Genomic DNA, 13,478 nt, shown 5'->3' with positions numbered 1-13,478 from the left:
GGATCCATACCAAACAGGACTCATTAAGGAACTTGAGATAGTACAGCGAAAGGCTGCAAGATTCGTGCTTAATGATTTCAATCCTAGAAGTAGTGTGTCAAGTATGATAGAAAAACTTGGGTGGGAGACACTGGGGACTAGAAGGAAACGAACACAGTTATGTGCCATGTATAATACCTACGCGAATAAGCCAACTTGGGGAGAGTTGAACAGTCGACTAGAAAAACCCTATCACATAAGCAGGACAGATCAGCATAAAGTAAAAGGTAGATCGCAGAAAGCTAACTATGGTAAATATTTGTATATAAATCAGGGAATTGATGACTGGAATGCATTACTTGCAGCTGCCTTAGAGCCTTTTCCCAAAAATGTAAGATGGTTCAAGAACTGACTCCAGCATTCTGTAAATTTTGTGTAAATTTCTGTGTGATGGTGTCACATTTTAATGCACTGTAAATTGTAGTATTAAGAACAAAGGAAGGCGGCGTCTATCAGAATGAAAAAATATTGGGCTGACAGGAAATCAAGAAATCAAGAAGAATGAAAGAGACTTAGAGTGGTCCAATGTAGGCCATAAAATGTAAAATAAAATAAATTAAGGCATCTGAATTATTTAAGGTACAGTATGTGTGGATCTGTTTATGAAGATGCTGTGTTTACAATGATAAGAAAAAGTTAGTAATTGGGCCGCTCAATCTACTGTAAGTCATGGTGTAAAATTTTGAAATACTTAACGTACATGTGAATTTATATACAACGGTGATGTAATGCTAAGCTAGTAGTAAGCTCAACCTATAGTATTGTAAGCCGTAGTATTAAGCTCTGGAAATATTTATAGAGTTGTATGTGAATTTGTATATGATGATGCTAGATTTAGTGTGTTAAACTGATGATGATGATGATACTGATATTTGCTGTTTAAAGAGGCCTAACATCTAAGGCCATTTGCACCTAATGGACAACATGATATAATAATTAAAATTTTAAAATGTATCCACTGACTAGAATTTTAAACAAATGAAGATGAACAATGATTGTGAATGTAAAATAATCAGTGGATCTAATTTGCAATGCTTCATTTTCGGTAAAATGATGGATGATAGATTATGGTAGAATAAGACAATGCCTTAAAATGCAATAATACATCCTGCATATTACTATTTTTTTTAACACATTAAAATGTCAAAACAGATTCGAATTAATAAAACATAGTGAACAATAATACGAAGACTAATACGAAGCACTATATTTATATGCGATAAAACTAACCACTATCCGTCATAAAATGGATGACAAGGTCTGCTGACTGCTCGTCATCTCACAGGATGAGGGGGATGGTACTCGGGAGTTTTGGACTAGGGCGCAGATCCACCAGGTCCACGCACTCTGTAAGGATGTGTACCATGGTAAGATGATCCCCATCAAGGGTTATGAATTTCATGTTGTTGGTCCGTATTGAACTGAGAATAACATATGAATTATAACACAGTAGAGGTTTCCACCTGTTCAATACTAAGATGTATTTACAATATTTAAATTATATGGGACTAGTTTCAACCCTCCTCAGGGTCATCATCAGCCATATTAAAGCATACACAATTTATGGCGAAATCCTAAAACATGTTATTTAACGGTAAGAATCTTATGGATATATAATTTACAATGTGAAGTGTGGTTGAAATGTTGTGAATGAAAATGAGAGATATTACGTGTGATACAGGTGAGTAATAGTTAATACAAGTAAATAATACATACTAAGAAATCTGGAACAAAAGTACGAATAAGGTGCTCTGTGTTGTAAAAATTATACACTCATGGAATTCAGTAGGTCCTCGAAATAAAGAACACAATGTAAAATGACACATTCTGCACAACTCCAACAATCAACAATGCTGCCCATCAACACGGCTTGGTCACTTAATACATCAACTGCCAAATTTCTCTGCTTAAGCTGATCAGTGCAAAGTCGACTCTGCATCTAAAGAGTATCTCATTTTACTCCCCTGACTTTGTACATACTTGTATATATTTTTATATGTGTTTTGGACTTATTTATTTTCATCTTGTACTCCTTACCCAAGACTTCATCCATACCATTCAGCAACTTCTCGAGATCTTCTACAGTCTCAGATAAAATAACAATATCATCGGCAAATCTCAAGGTTTTGATTTCCTCTCCTTGGACTGTGATTCCCTTTCCAAATTTCTCTTTGATTTCCTTTACTGCCTGTTCTATGTAAACATTGAAAAGGAGAGGGGACAAACTGCAGCCGTGCCTCACTCCTTTCTGGATTGCTGCTTCTTTTTCAAAGCCCTCGATTCTTATCACTGCAGACTGATTTTTATACAGATTGTAGATAATTCTTCGTTCTCGGTATCTGATCCCTATCATCTTCAGAATCATAAATAGCTTGGTCCAATCAACATTATCGAATGCCTTTTCTACAGTGCAAGTGAAATTTGCTCAGTGCAGCTGTATCTTGTGCTTAAATAAATAAATAAAATAAAATAAAATAAAATAAATAAATAAATAAATAAATAAATAAATAAATAAATAAATAAATAAATAAATAAATAAATAAATAAATAAATAAATCAATCAATCTACGAATGCCATGTACGTGGGCTTGTCCTTCTTGATTCGATCCTCTAAGATTAGACGTAAAGTCAGTATTGCTTCACGTGTGCCTACATTTCTTCTGAAGCCAAATTGATCTTCTCCCAACTCAGCTTCAACTTGTTTTTCCATTCTTCTGTAAATAATACGTGTTAAAATTTTGCAGGCATGAGATATTAAACTAATGGTGCGGTAGTTTTCACACCTGTCAGCACCGGCTTTCTTGGGAATAGGTATAACAACATTCTTCCGAAAATCGGATGGGACTTCTCCTGTCTCATACATCTTGCACACTAAATGAAATAACCTTGCCATGCTGGTGTCTACTAAGGCAGTCAGAAATTCAGAGGGAATGTCATCAATTCCAGGTACCTTGTTCCTGTTGAGGTCACTCACAGCTCTGTCAAACTCTGACCTCAAAATTGGGTCTCCCATTTCATCAGCATCAACAGTCTCTTCATGTTCCAGAACCAAATTATTTACATCTTTACCTTGATACAACTGTTGGATATGCTCCTGCAATCTTTCTGCTCTGTCTTCTTTCCCTAGAAGTGGCTTTCCATCTGAGCTCTTAATATTCATACACCTAGATTTCCTTTCTCCAAAGGTTTCCTTGATTTTCCTGTATACAGCATCTACCTTACACAGGACCATACAGCCTTCGACATCCTTGCACTTCTCCTTCAGCCATTCTTTCTTAGCTACCTTGAACTTTCTATCCACTTGATTTTTTAATCATCTGTATTCTTTTCTGCCCTCTTCATTTCTAGCATTCTTGTATTTTCGTCGTTCATCAATCAGGTTTAGTATCTCCTGAGTTATCCACTGATTCTTAGTTGATCTTTTCTTCCCTCTTAACATTTCTTCAGCAGCCCTACTGACTTCATTTTTCATGACTCTCCACTTTTCCTCTATAGTGTTTCCTTCAGCCTTTTCATTTAGTCCTTGTGCAACATGTTCCTTGAAACAATCCCTTACACTCTTTTCTTTCAACTTGTCTAGATCCCATCTTTTTGCATTCTTTCCTTTCTTCAATTTCTTCAATTTCAGATGGCATTTCATGACCAACAAGTTATGGTCAGAGTCCATGTCTGCTCCTGGGAAAGTTTTGCAATCCAACACCCGGTTTCTGAATCTCTGCCTAATCATAATGAAGTCTATTTGATACCTTCCAGTGTCTCCAGGTCTCATCCACGTATACAGCCGTCGTTTGTGGTGTTTGAACCAAGTATTGGCAAGGACTAAATTATGATCAGTGCAGAATTCAACCAGCCGACTTCCTCTTTCGTTCCTTTGTCCCAATCCAAATTCTCCTACTGTGTTACCTTCTCTTCCTTGGCCTACCACTGCATTCCAGTCTCCCATCACAATTAGATTCTCGTCACCTTTTACATATTGTATTAAATCTTCTATCTCCTCATATATTCTTTCGATTTCTCCATCATCCGCTGAACTAGTAGGCATATAGACCTGCACTATTGTGGAGGGCATTGGTTTGGTGTCTATCTTGACGACAATAATTCTTTCACTATGCTGGTCGTAGTAGCTTACCCGCTGCCCTATTTTCTTATTCATTATTAAACCAACTCCTGCATTTCCCCTGTTTGATTTTATGTTGATAATTCGGTAGTCGCCTGACCAAAAATCTTGTTCTTCCTGCCAACGTACTTCACTTATACCAACTACATCTAACTTTAGCCTATCCATCCCCCTTTTCAGGTTCTCTAACCTACCACAACGATTCAAACTTCTAACATTCCACGCTCTGACTCGCAGAATGTCAGTATCCATCTTCCTGATGATCACCCCCTCTCGTGTAGTCCCCACCCGGAGATCCGAATGGGGGACTAGTTTACCTCCGGAATATTTTACCCGGGAAGAAGCCATCATCAGTACATCATTCATACAGAGAGAGCTGCATGTCCTCGGAAGTTGGTTACGGCTGTAGTTTCCCATTGCTTTCAGCCGTGTAGCAGTATCAACACAGCTAAGCCATGTTGAGTATTATTACAAGGCTGTATCAGTCAATCATCTAGACTGCTGCCCGAGCAACTATCGAAAGGCTGCTACCCCCCTTTCAATGAACCATTCGTTAGTCTGGTCTCTCAACAGATACCCATCCGATATGGTTGCACCTGCGGCTCGACTATCTGCATCATTGGGACACGCAAGCCTCCCCACCGCGGCAAGGTCACATGGTTCGCAGAGGAGGTTCAGTGACATTATGTAAACATTTTAAAGTTAATATACAGTATGCACCTTTGCTTAACAGAGTTTATGCATTTTTATTCCGACATTTAACTTCCGAAAATATTTACCATGTGTCATCCGAAAAAACGCATCAACCGAAGTGGCTCTGCGCCCTTTTTTTAAAGGATAAACGGGGTTCTACTGTATTCAAATTAGTTAGTTTCAGTGTGCTTTCAACTGTAAAACTCACCCCTTTTAGTATCATTGGAAACGCTTAGTGATGAAACAAATTAAGTTTATTACTAGGCCCTATATAATGGTACTATTATACTGTACATCATCTATTTATCATACTGTGTTTTGTACAATTACTCATTAAATATTTCATGAACCTCATATTTTATTGTTACCAGAATGCTGAAAAATTTGTTCAGTGAAGTGAACTTAGCTATGAAGCGTGGTTCATGTTTCACCACGCCATCACGAAACACTGTTGAGATACTGCGTATAGGAGCACTGTCTCTCTTGCAGTCCGAGACGGAACTGCGCCGTGTTTCAATACACTGCTTCACCACGCCATTAAGAAACACTGTCAAGGTACTGCATATACGAGCAATGTTTCTCCTGCAGTCCGAGACGGAAGTGCGCTGTGTGTCGACACACTGTTTCGAAGCAATTCGCTGTGCTAGGTTCCAACTGATGAGCCCAACCTAGCACACGGGGGGTGAAACGCTGGCAACCAGGAATGAGTTAGCTGGAAACTTTATGATGTCCAATAACGGACCATTTATATTGGTATTATAAATTTACTCATTTGGGACAAATATTTCAGATTCTCTATGGGAATCAACGTCTATATCATGTTTCAAAACAGTCGTCAGTATCACTTCACCCATCTCTACACAGAAAGTGGATGTTTAGATGACACAGAAACGGAGGAAAACTGGAAGAGTTTGTGTGAAAAGTGGTATGTGCCAACAAGCATGAATATTGCCGACAACATTAAAGTGAACTGCGATGTGTTAGGGTAAAAAGAAATCACTGATGATGAAATTGTGGAAGACATTAGGAGTGATAGAAATCTATGTGATGCCGAGATGGAAGAGGAAGATGCCTCCAAGAGTTCAACAGAGTTTGACTCTTGTGCAGGCAACAAACATTTTCCTCTGTCACGAAGTGATGTACTGTACCTCAATTTGTCTTAAAATCATGTGCAGTGGTTGATGACTGTCTCAAATGTTCTTTTGTGTCTGTGAGTGTTCAGAAGAAAAATCTCAGACTATTTCAAAAAGTAGTGTACCAGAACAAAGTAAAATTTGATATTCTGAAATTTACAGAAATCTTCTTTCACACATATCCCAATGTTCTTATTAACTAATCAATATTAATTTTTTTTTTTTTTTTTAATCTGTACATTTATGCTGAAGTAATATACATCCTTAATGGATATAACAGAAGAATTCTTAAGAACTGGCTTATTTCAGTACAACAAAATTTCACTACAGTATATTTTTCACTGATACCTAAATAATATTTACAATAATAACTTAAAAATCCACACACTAAAACCCTTACAGTTAAATCAATATTTTTATAGAAAGAACCTCTTATGTTTATTTGGATTACACAGAAAGAGGTAGTAGTTCTTTGAGCACTAAAACATTACTGTTAATGCACTCACCTGGCAAATACATCAGCAGAGAGTACACAGCCAATTATATTACCCAAGTGAGGAACATTGTTGACGTAAGGTAATGCTGATGTGACAAAAATGTTCCTTTCACCAGCTACAGGTAATCTGCAACACAAGGAAAACTCACGGTAAAAAGTACAGTAGGCTTTATAATGGTATAAGTAGGGGTGGTGATTTCTAGGGTTTAGAAATCAGAAAGGCATTTTGATTTGTACATTTAAGCATTTTTTAATGCTTATACATTTGTAATTGAATGCTTTGAAGAAAACAGTTCTGGTATATAAGGTAATGTCCCGTGACAATATTAACGAGAAATTAAAATCACATTTGCATATAGCTAAAAGTAAAATAAAAGTGTATGAAATATAATATTGTACATTTATTTTAAACTGATACAGGCTAAAGCATAGCACAGAAAAAAAAAATACTGATACAGACAATTAGTAATTTTTATGAATTGGTGATAATGTTGAAGAATATACCAGAATATAACCTGAAATTTTGTCCTGTCATCGACGTTCTCCTATCACTGACATTAAATTCTATGTACTGAAATACTATATCTCTAAGCCTCTAAAATCCTGGTAGGACACCACGCACACAGCAGAACAGCTTAGGTAAACCCAGGGTTTTTGAGCTTAATAGCAAACAGCATTTTCAGGCAGTCCAAGGGAGTTCAAACATATATTAAGTTTTATATACTTCTTCATCTCCTTTTTGTTTTATGACCACATAGGATCACTTTAGTCAGTGCATCATTCAGGTCTCTTTGAAGTGATTGTTCAGGATTTCGCGGTCCTCCCAGTACTTCTTCAGACGCTCAGATCTTTGTGCTCTTTCCTCGGTTGAAAATGTGTGTGTTGTGGGTTTGTTTCGCATAAGGGTAAAGCAAAGGTTTGTATTCTGAAGATTGGTATTCAACTTTATCTTATTTGTGGTGTCTCCTGTTGTAAGGCCTATTTCCTTCAGATCCTCTCTTACTTCTCTGAACCATTTTACATCCTGTTGTGGTATTTCTTGAGACGTGATTGTGTTGTACTAGTTGTTTCAGAAGTCTTGAATACTGCATTCTCATGATATGTCCAAAAAAATCCCAGTTTCCTCTTATTTGGAGCATCTGTAACGGTTTCTAGCTCTTAGTACATGACTTTGATAGGTATTATCCACCGCTGTCCATCTTTCTGGTATTTTTTTTGTTCATGAAATTCTTCCAAACCTCCTTTCAATTTTCTGAAGTCTGTCAGTCTTTTGATTGTTTATTCAGGTGAAAAAGTGTTTCTGGTGCATATGTAGCTTCCAGTTTTATAACTGCGTTGTAGTGTTTTATTTTTGCATTTATTGATAAACATTTCTTTTTTGTAGGTACATACTCCATTATAGACTCTTATACCTTTCAAAGTTCAGTCTGCAAGCCTCTGTGATTTATTAAATGATGACACAATCATCTAACTGTAACAAGTTCTGTGGATGATGTAGATATTGATTCCCATAGGGAACCTAAAATAATTGTCCCGAATGAGTAAATTTATAATACCAATATAATGGTCCGTTATTGGACATTATAAATTTTCCAGCTAAGTCATTCTTGGTTGCCTGCGTTTCGCCCTCGTGTGCTAAGTTAGGCTCGTCAGTTGGGACTTAGCACACCATCCAAGACGCAAGGCTAGTGCATACTGTGGAGGCCACTGCATAGGCTACTTGAAGCCACCAGCAGTGCCAATGCACTATGAGAGCTATGTCTCATTTTCAAAAATTGATGCCTGCCTGGCCATCAAATGATGTAGATATTGATTCCCATGGGGAACCTAAAATATTTGTCCCGAATGAGTAAATTTATAATACCAATATAATGGTCCGTTATTGGACATTATAAATTTTCCAGCTAACTCATTCTTGGTTGCATGCGTTTCGCCCTCGTGTGCTAAGTTAGGCTCGTCAGTTGAGACTTAGCACACCACCTAAGACGCAAGGCTAGTGCATACCGTGGAGGCCACTGCATAGGTTACTTGAAGCCACCAGCAGTGCCAATGCACTATGAGAGCTATGTCTCATTTTCAAAAATTGATGCCTGCCTGGCCATCAAATGATGTAGATATTGATTCCCATAGGGAACCTAAAATATTTGTCCCGAATGAGTAAATTTATAGTACCAATATAATGGTCCGTTACTGGACATTATAAATTTTCCAGCTAACTCATTCTCGGTTGCCTGCGTTTCGCCCTCGTGTGCTAAGTTAGGCTCGTCAGTTGGGACTTAGCACACCACGAGCCTAACTTAGCACACGAGGGCGAAATGCAGTCAACCAAGAATGAGTTAGCTGGAAAATTTATAATGTCCAATAACGGACCATTATATTGGTATTATAAGTTCTGTGGACTCGTTTAGTTCTATACCTCTTATCTTTAAATCATTTGAAGTGAGTTTAACCATCATTGCCTTGCTCTCCCTCTACTTCTCTTACCCTCCATGACCGAGCCGATTATAGGTAACCTAACCTCCTCCATTCACCTCACATGGCCCCACCACCGATGCAGGTTTATACGTATAACTCCATCAGTCGAGTTCATTCCTAACTTAGCCTTTATCAGCTGATTCAAAGTAACCTCCTGCCATTGTTCCCACCTGTTTGTACCAGTGATCATTCTCACTACTTTCATGACTGTTACTTCTGACTTATGAATAAGACATGAGTCCACTCAGCTTCCACTCCCGCAACGCAGCAAGCTCACTGCATTAGCTTTGTTGCACCTTGATTCAATCTCGCTATACTACCATCCTGGGAGTATACACAACCTAAATACTTGAAATGATCTACCTGTTCCAGTTTCTTGGGTTTCTTACCTACTGACATCACTTTAGTCTTGGAAAAGCTAATTCTCATAATTGTACTCATTGCACCTATTTTCAAGTTCCAAGATATTAGAGTGCGGCCTTTCAGCACAATCTGCCATTAAGACCAAGTCGTAGGCATAGGCCAAACTTCATGTTGAATGGTCCGTATTGGACTGTGATTACATATAAAATTAAGAGTTTAGTTAACCAGTTCCACCTTTTCAATACAAAATTTTTGTAATGCGGGTCACATTACACATTTGGTACTAGTTTCGACCTAAGGTCAAGGTCATCATCAGCCAACAACACGAACTGCACAACATAATAGTCCCAAGTACCAAATAAATGTTTCATTTGTAATGTAACCCGCATTACAAAAATTTTGTAATGAAAAGGTGGAGCTGTTAAACTAAACTATTAATTTCATATAGGCCAACTACATTTCCACCTTACTGAACCCCTTCCTACCACTGTATATCTTTCAGTAGATGATCCATGTAACTGTGAACAACAAAGGTGAAAGATTACAACCTTGTTTAACCCCCGTAAGGACCTTGAATCACAAACTCATTCTACCATCAAACGGTAGCCCATTGTCAACATAAATGCCCTTCATTGCTTTTAACAGTCTACCCTAGATCCCATAGTCCCCCCATACGGCGAACGTCTTTTCCCTCAGTACTCTGTCATATGCCTTCTCTAGATCTACGAAACATAACTGTTCATTCCTCTCGTAGCATTTTTCAATTTCATGGCACATACTGAAAATCTGATACCGACAGCCTCTCTGTGGTCTGAAACCACATTGGTTTTCATCCAACTTACCATCAACCACTGATCGCACCCTCCCTTCCAAAATGCCAGTTAACACCTTGCCTGGTATACCGATAAGAGAAATACCTCGTTGGTTGTTGCAATCCTTCCTGTTCCCTTGCTTACAGATAGGTGCAATTACTGCTTTCATCCTGGTTGATTTTGGTAATGAGACGAAGTCTCTCATAGTGCATCGGCACTGCCGGTGGCTCCAAGTAGCCTACGCAATGACCGTCGCGGTATGCACTAGCCATGCATCTTGGTGGGTGTGCTATTTACCAACCGATGAGCCCAACTTAACACACTGGAGTGAAAAGCTGGCAACCAGGAATGAGTTAGCTGGAAAATTTATAATGTCCAATAATGGACCATTTATATTGGTATTATAAATTTACTCATTCGGGACAGATAATTCAGGTTCCCTATGGGAATCAACATCTATATCACCCTAAATTTGAGACAGCAAAATATGGATAAAAATAAAAAAATAAAATAACTTACATACCCATTTAATTTTCTTCAAATATACCACAAATATAAATTCAAACACTTTACAATTAATAAAATAATCAAAAAAATCTTAAATAAAATCAGTCCAATACTCAGATCATTCACAATTCACCATCGTCATCTGAAGTTTCACCATAGGAACTTTCGATGTAGATGTTGATTCCCATAGGGAACCTAAAATATTAGTCCCGAATGAGTAAATTTATAATACCAATATAATGGTCCGTTATTGGACATTATAAATTTTCCAGCTAACTCATTCTTGGTTGCCTGCGTTTTGCCCTCGTGTGCTAAGTTAGGCTCGTCAGTTGGGACTTAGCACACCATCCAAGACGCAAGGCTAGTGCATACCGTGGAGGCCACTGCATAGGCTACTTGAAGCCACCAGCAGTGCCAATGCACTATGAGAGCTATGTCTCATTTTCAAAAATTGATGCCTGCCTGGCCATCAAATGATGTAGATGTTTGTCCCGAATGAGTAAATTTATAATACCAATATAATGGTCCGTTATTGGACATTATAAATTTTCCAGCTAACTCATTCTTGGTTGCCTGCGTTTTGCCCTCGTGTGCTAAGTTAGGCTCGTCAGTTGGGACTTAGCACACCACCCAAGACGCAAGGCTAGTACATACTGTGGAGGCCACTGCATAGGCTACTTGGAGCCACCGGCAGTGCCGATGCACTATGAGAGCTATGTCTCATTTTCAAAAATAGGTTCCCTATGGGAATCAACATCTACATCATTTGATGGCCAGGCAGGCATCAATTTTTGAAAATGAGACATAGCTCTCATAGTGCTTTGGCACTGCTGGTGGCTTCAAGTAGCCTATGCAGTGGCCTCCACGGTATGCACTAGCCTTGCGTCTTGGGTGGTGTGCTAAGTCCCAACTGACGAGCCTAACTTAGCACACGAGGGCGAAACGCAGGCAACCAAGAATGAGTTAGCTGGAAAATTTATAATGTCCAATAACGGACCATTATATTGGTATTATAGGAACTTTCGTCACTGGCATCTTTCCACAAATAGTCGTTCTCAATACCGTCCTCTGAATTTGAAATTCTACATTTCTTAAAGCTTTTGGACACTAGATCGTTGGGAATGTGTGCCCATGCAGTCTTGATCCAGCTGCATATCAGTCCCACTTCAGGTCTCTTCACTCATTCGGTTGGTGTTAACGTGTGATCAGCACCAGACATCCATTCGGAGTACAATTGTTTCATTGCAGTTTTGAAAGGCCGGTTCATGCACACATCAAAAGGTTGTAGAATAGAAGTGAGTCCTCCGGGAATTATCGTCAGATCGGTTTTTCCTTTCCTCATCATATCTTTTACGGCGTCAGTTGTATGTCCTCTGTAACTGTCCAACACAAGCATGTTACGTTTCTGTAACAAAGCTCCCGGGTGACTTTGCCAAATGCACTTCACCCAGTCCTCAACTAATGCACTGTCCATCCAGCTAGACTCATATGTTCTAACAAAAACACCGAATGGCAAGTTTCCTTTTGGAAGGGTTTTCCTTTTCAGAACCACATATGGAGGGAGTGTGGTTGCATCCACTAATACGCACAACATTACCGTGCATCGCTGCTTTTCGATACCACCTGTTCCGATGCTTACACTTTTAGAACCCTTCGTATCCACTGTATTTTCCAACGGCATTTCAAAATAGACAGGTGTCTGGTCAGCATTCCCAAGAATTTTGCTTCCTCAAATGAATAATATGACACTGAAAGGCTGTTAATTTTTCTTCATACGACCCAGGGAGACCTTGTGAAATAGACGTACGTCTCCGAATGCACAATCCCTTTCTCCGATAAAAGTTTCGGATCCATCAGCGGGTTGCAGTAAAACTCTGTGTTATGAGTTCTTTTGAGATCTCTAGTGCTTTCAATTGACACATTTCACTAGAAAATCCATATCCAAACTCACGTTTTTCTATCACAAATTTGTGGAGTCGTTCAATTTCCAGAAATGCTCTGCGATCGCCGTTACTTTTTAGAAAATTTTCCTTCTTCTTCCACCAATCACGAATACACTATTCATCAATATAGTACTTTCTGCCAATGGCAAGATTTCCGAATATTTCAGCTTCGCTTACAACATTAAGTTTCTCACGCGCAGTAAATGACCACAAACGCCGTTTTGAATCTATCGCTTACTATCAAGACAGCACTTTCACGGGACAGATACGGAACTCAAATGTGAGCGAGGTTGACTTCCATAACCAACAATCTTGACTTTCGTAAAGTACGATATCCCGCAAGATCAGCTATTCGCGCACCCAGCATGCCAGTGACGTAAACGGCAGTTCGCGACGCGCCTTTCGAATATCACAGAGTGAGCAAATGGACTCGAATGAGATTCTAATCCGCGACCTCCAGGGTATAAAGCCTGTGATATGAAAAGTAGCAGGTATATGAACACATGTATATATGAAGGGAAATTACAGGAGAGTCTGTATAGGTCAATAATAATAATAATAATAATAATAATAATAATAATAATTGTTACGGAGTATAGTGGATGTGTAGAGGTGAAAGAAGGTGCGGGGGTGAACAGGTCTCAAAATATGAAATTAAAGTTAAGATAAAATTTAACAAGGTTATATTTTCTTTTCAAGATTAAGAAATAACAAATAGAACAGGTACTCAGTAGCCGAAACACAATTCGAAAATGTACAATTACAGTGATTACAGGATTTGGGCTCCGAGAGCCAGACACACAATTCTTGAGCTATAAGCCCAACCTTACGATATACAGAATTCAACAAAGGGGCAGAAGACCCCAATCATGCCTAGGAGCACTTGCTCCTCTTTACACG

The 13,478-nt window shown here is 38.7% G+C and overlaps 1 protein-coding gene across 1 annotated transcript in view; it reads right to left on the bottom strand.

The window, feature by feature from the left end:
* MetRS (methionyl-tRNA synthetase 1) overlaps positions 1-13,478 on the bottom strand; it is a 298,475-nt gene that overhangs the window by 197,472 nt on the left and 87,525 nt on the right. Inside the window, exon 7 of the mRNA XM_067147600.2 lies at positions 6,489-6,605. Within this exon, the coding sequence (XP_067003701.2) occupies positions 6,489-6,605 (117 nt within the window). The remainder of the gene's footprint in view (positions 1-6,488; positions 6,606-13,478) is intronic.

This window comes from Anabrus simplex, chromosome 5, assembly GCF_040414725.1.
Source record: "Anabrus simplex isolate iqAnaSimp1 chromosome 5, ASM4041472v1, whole genome shotgun sequence".
In the NCBI taxonomy this organism is placed as follows: Eukaryota; Metazoa; Arthropoda; class Insecta; order Orthoptera; family Tettigoniidae; genus Anabrus; species Anabrus simplex.
The sequence above is the reverse complement of the archived record's forward strand: the minus strand, read 5'-3'. Positions and strand labels throughout refer to the sequence as shown.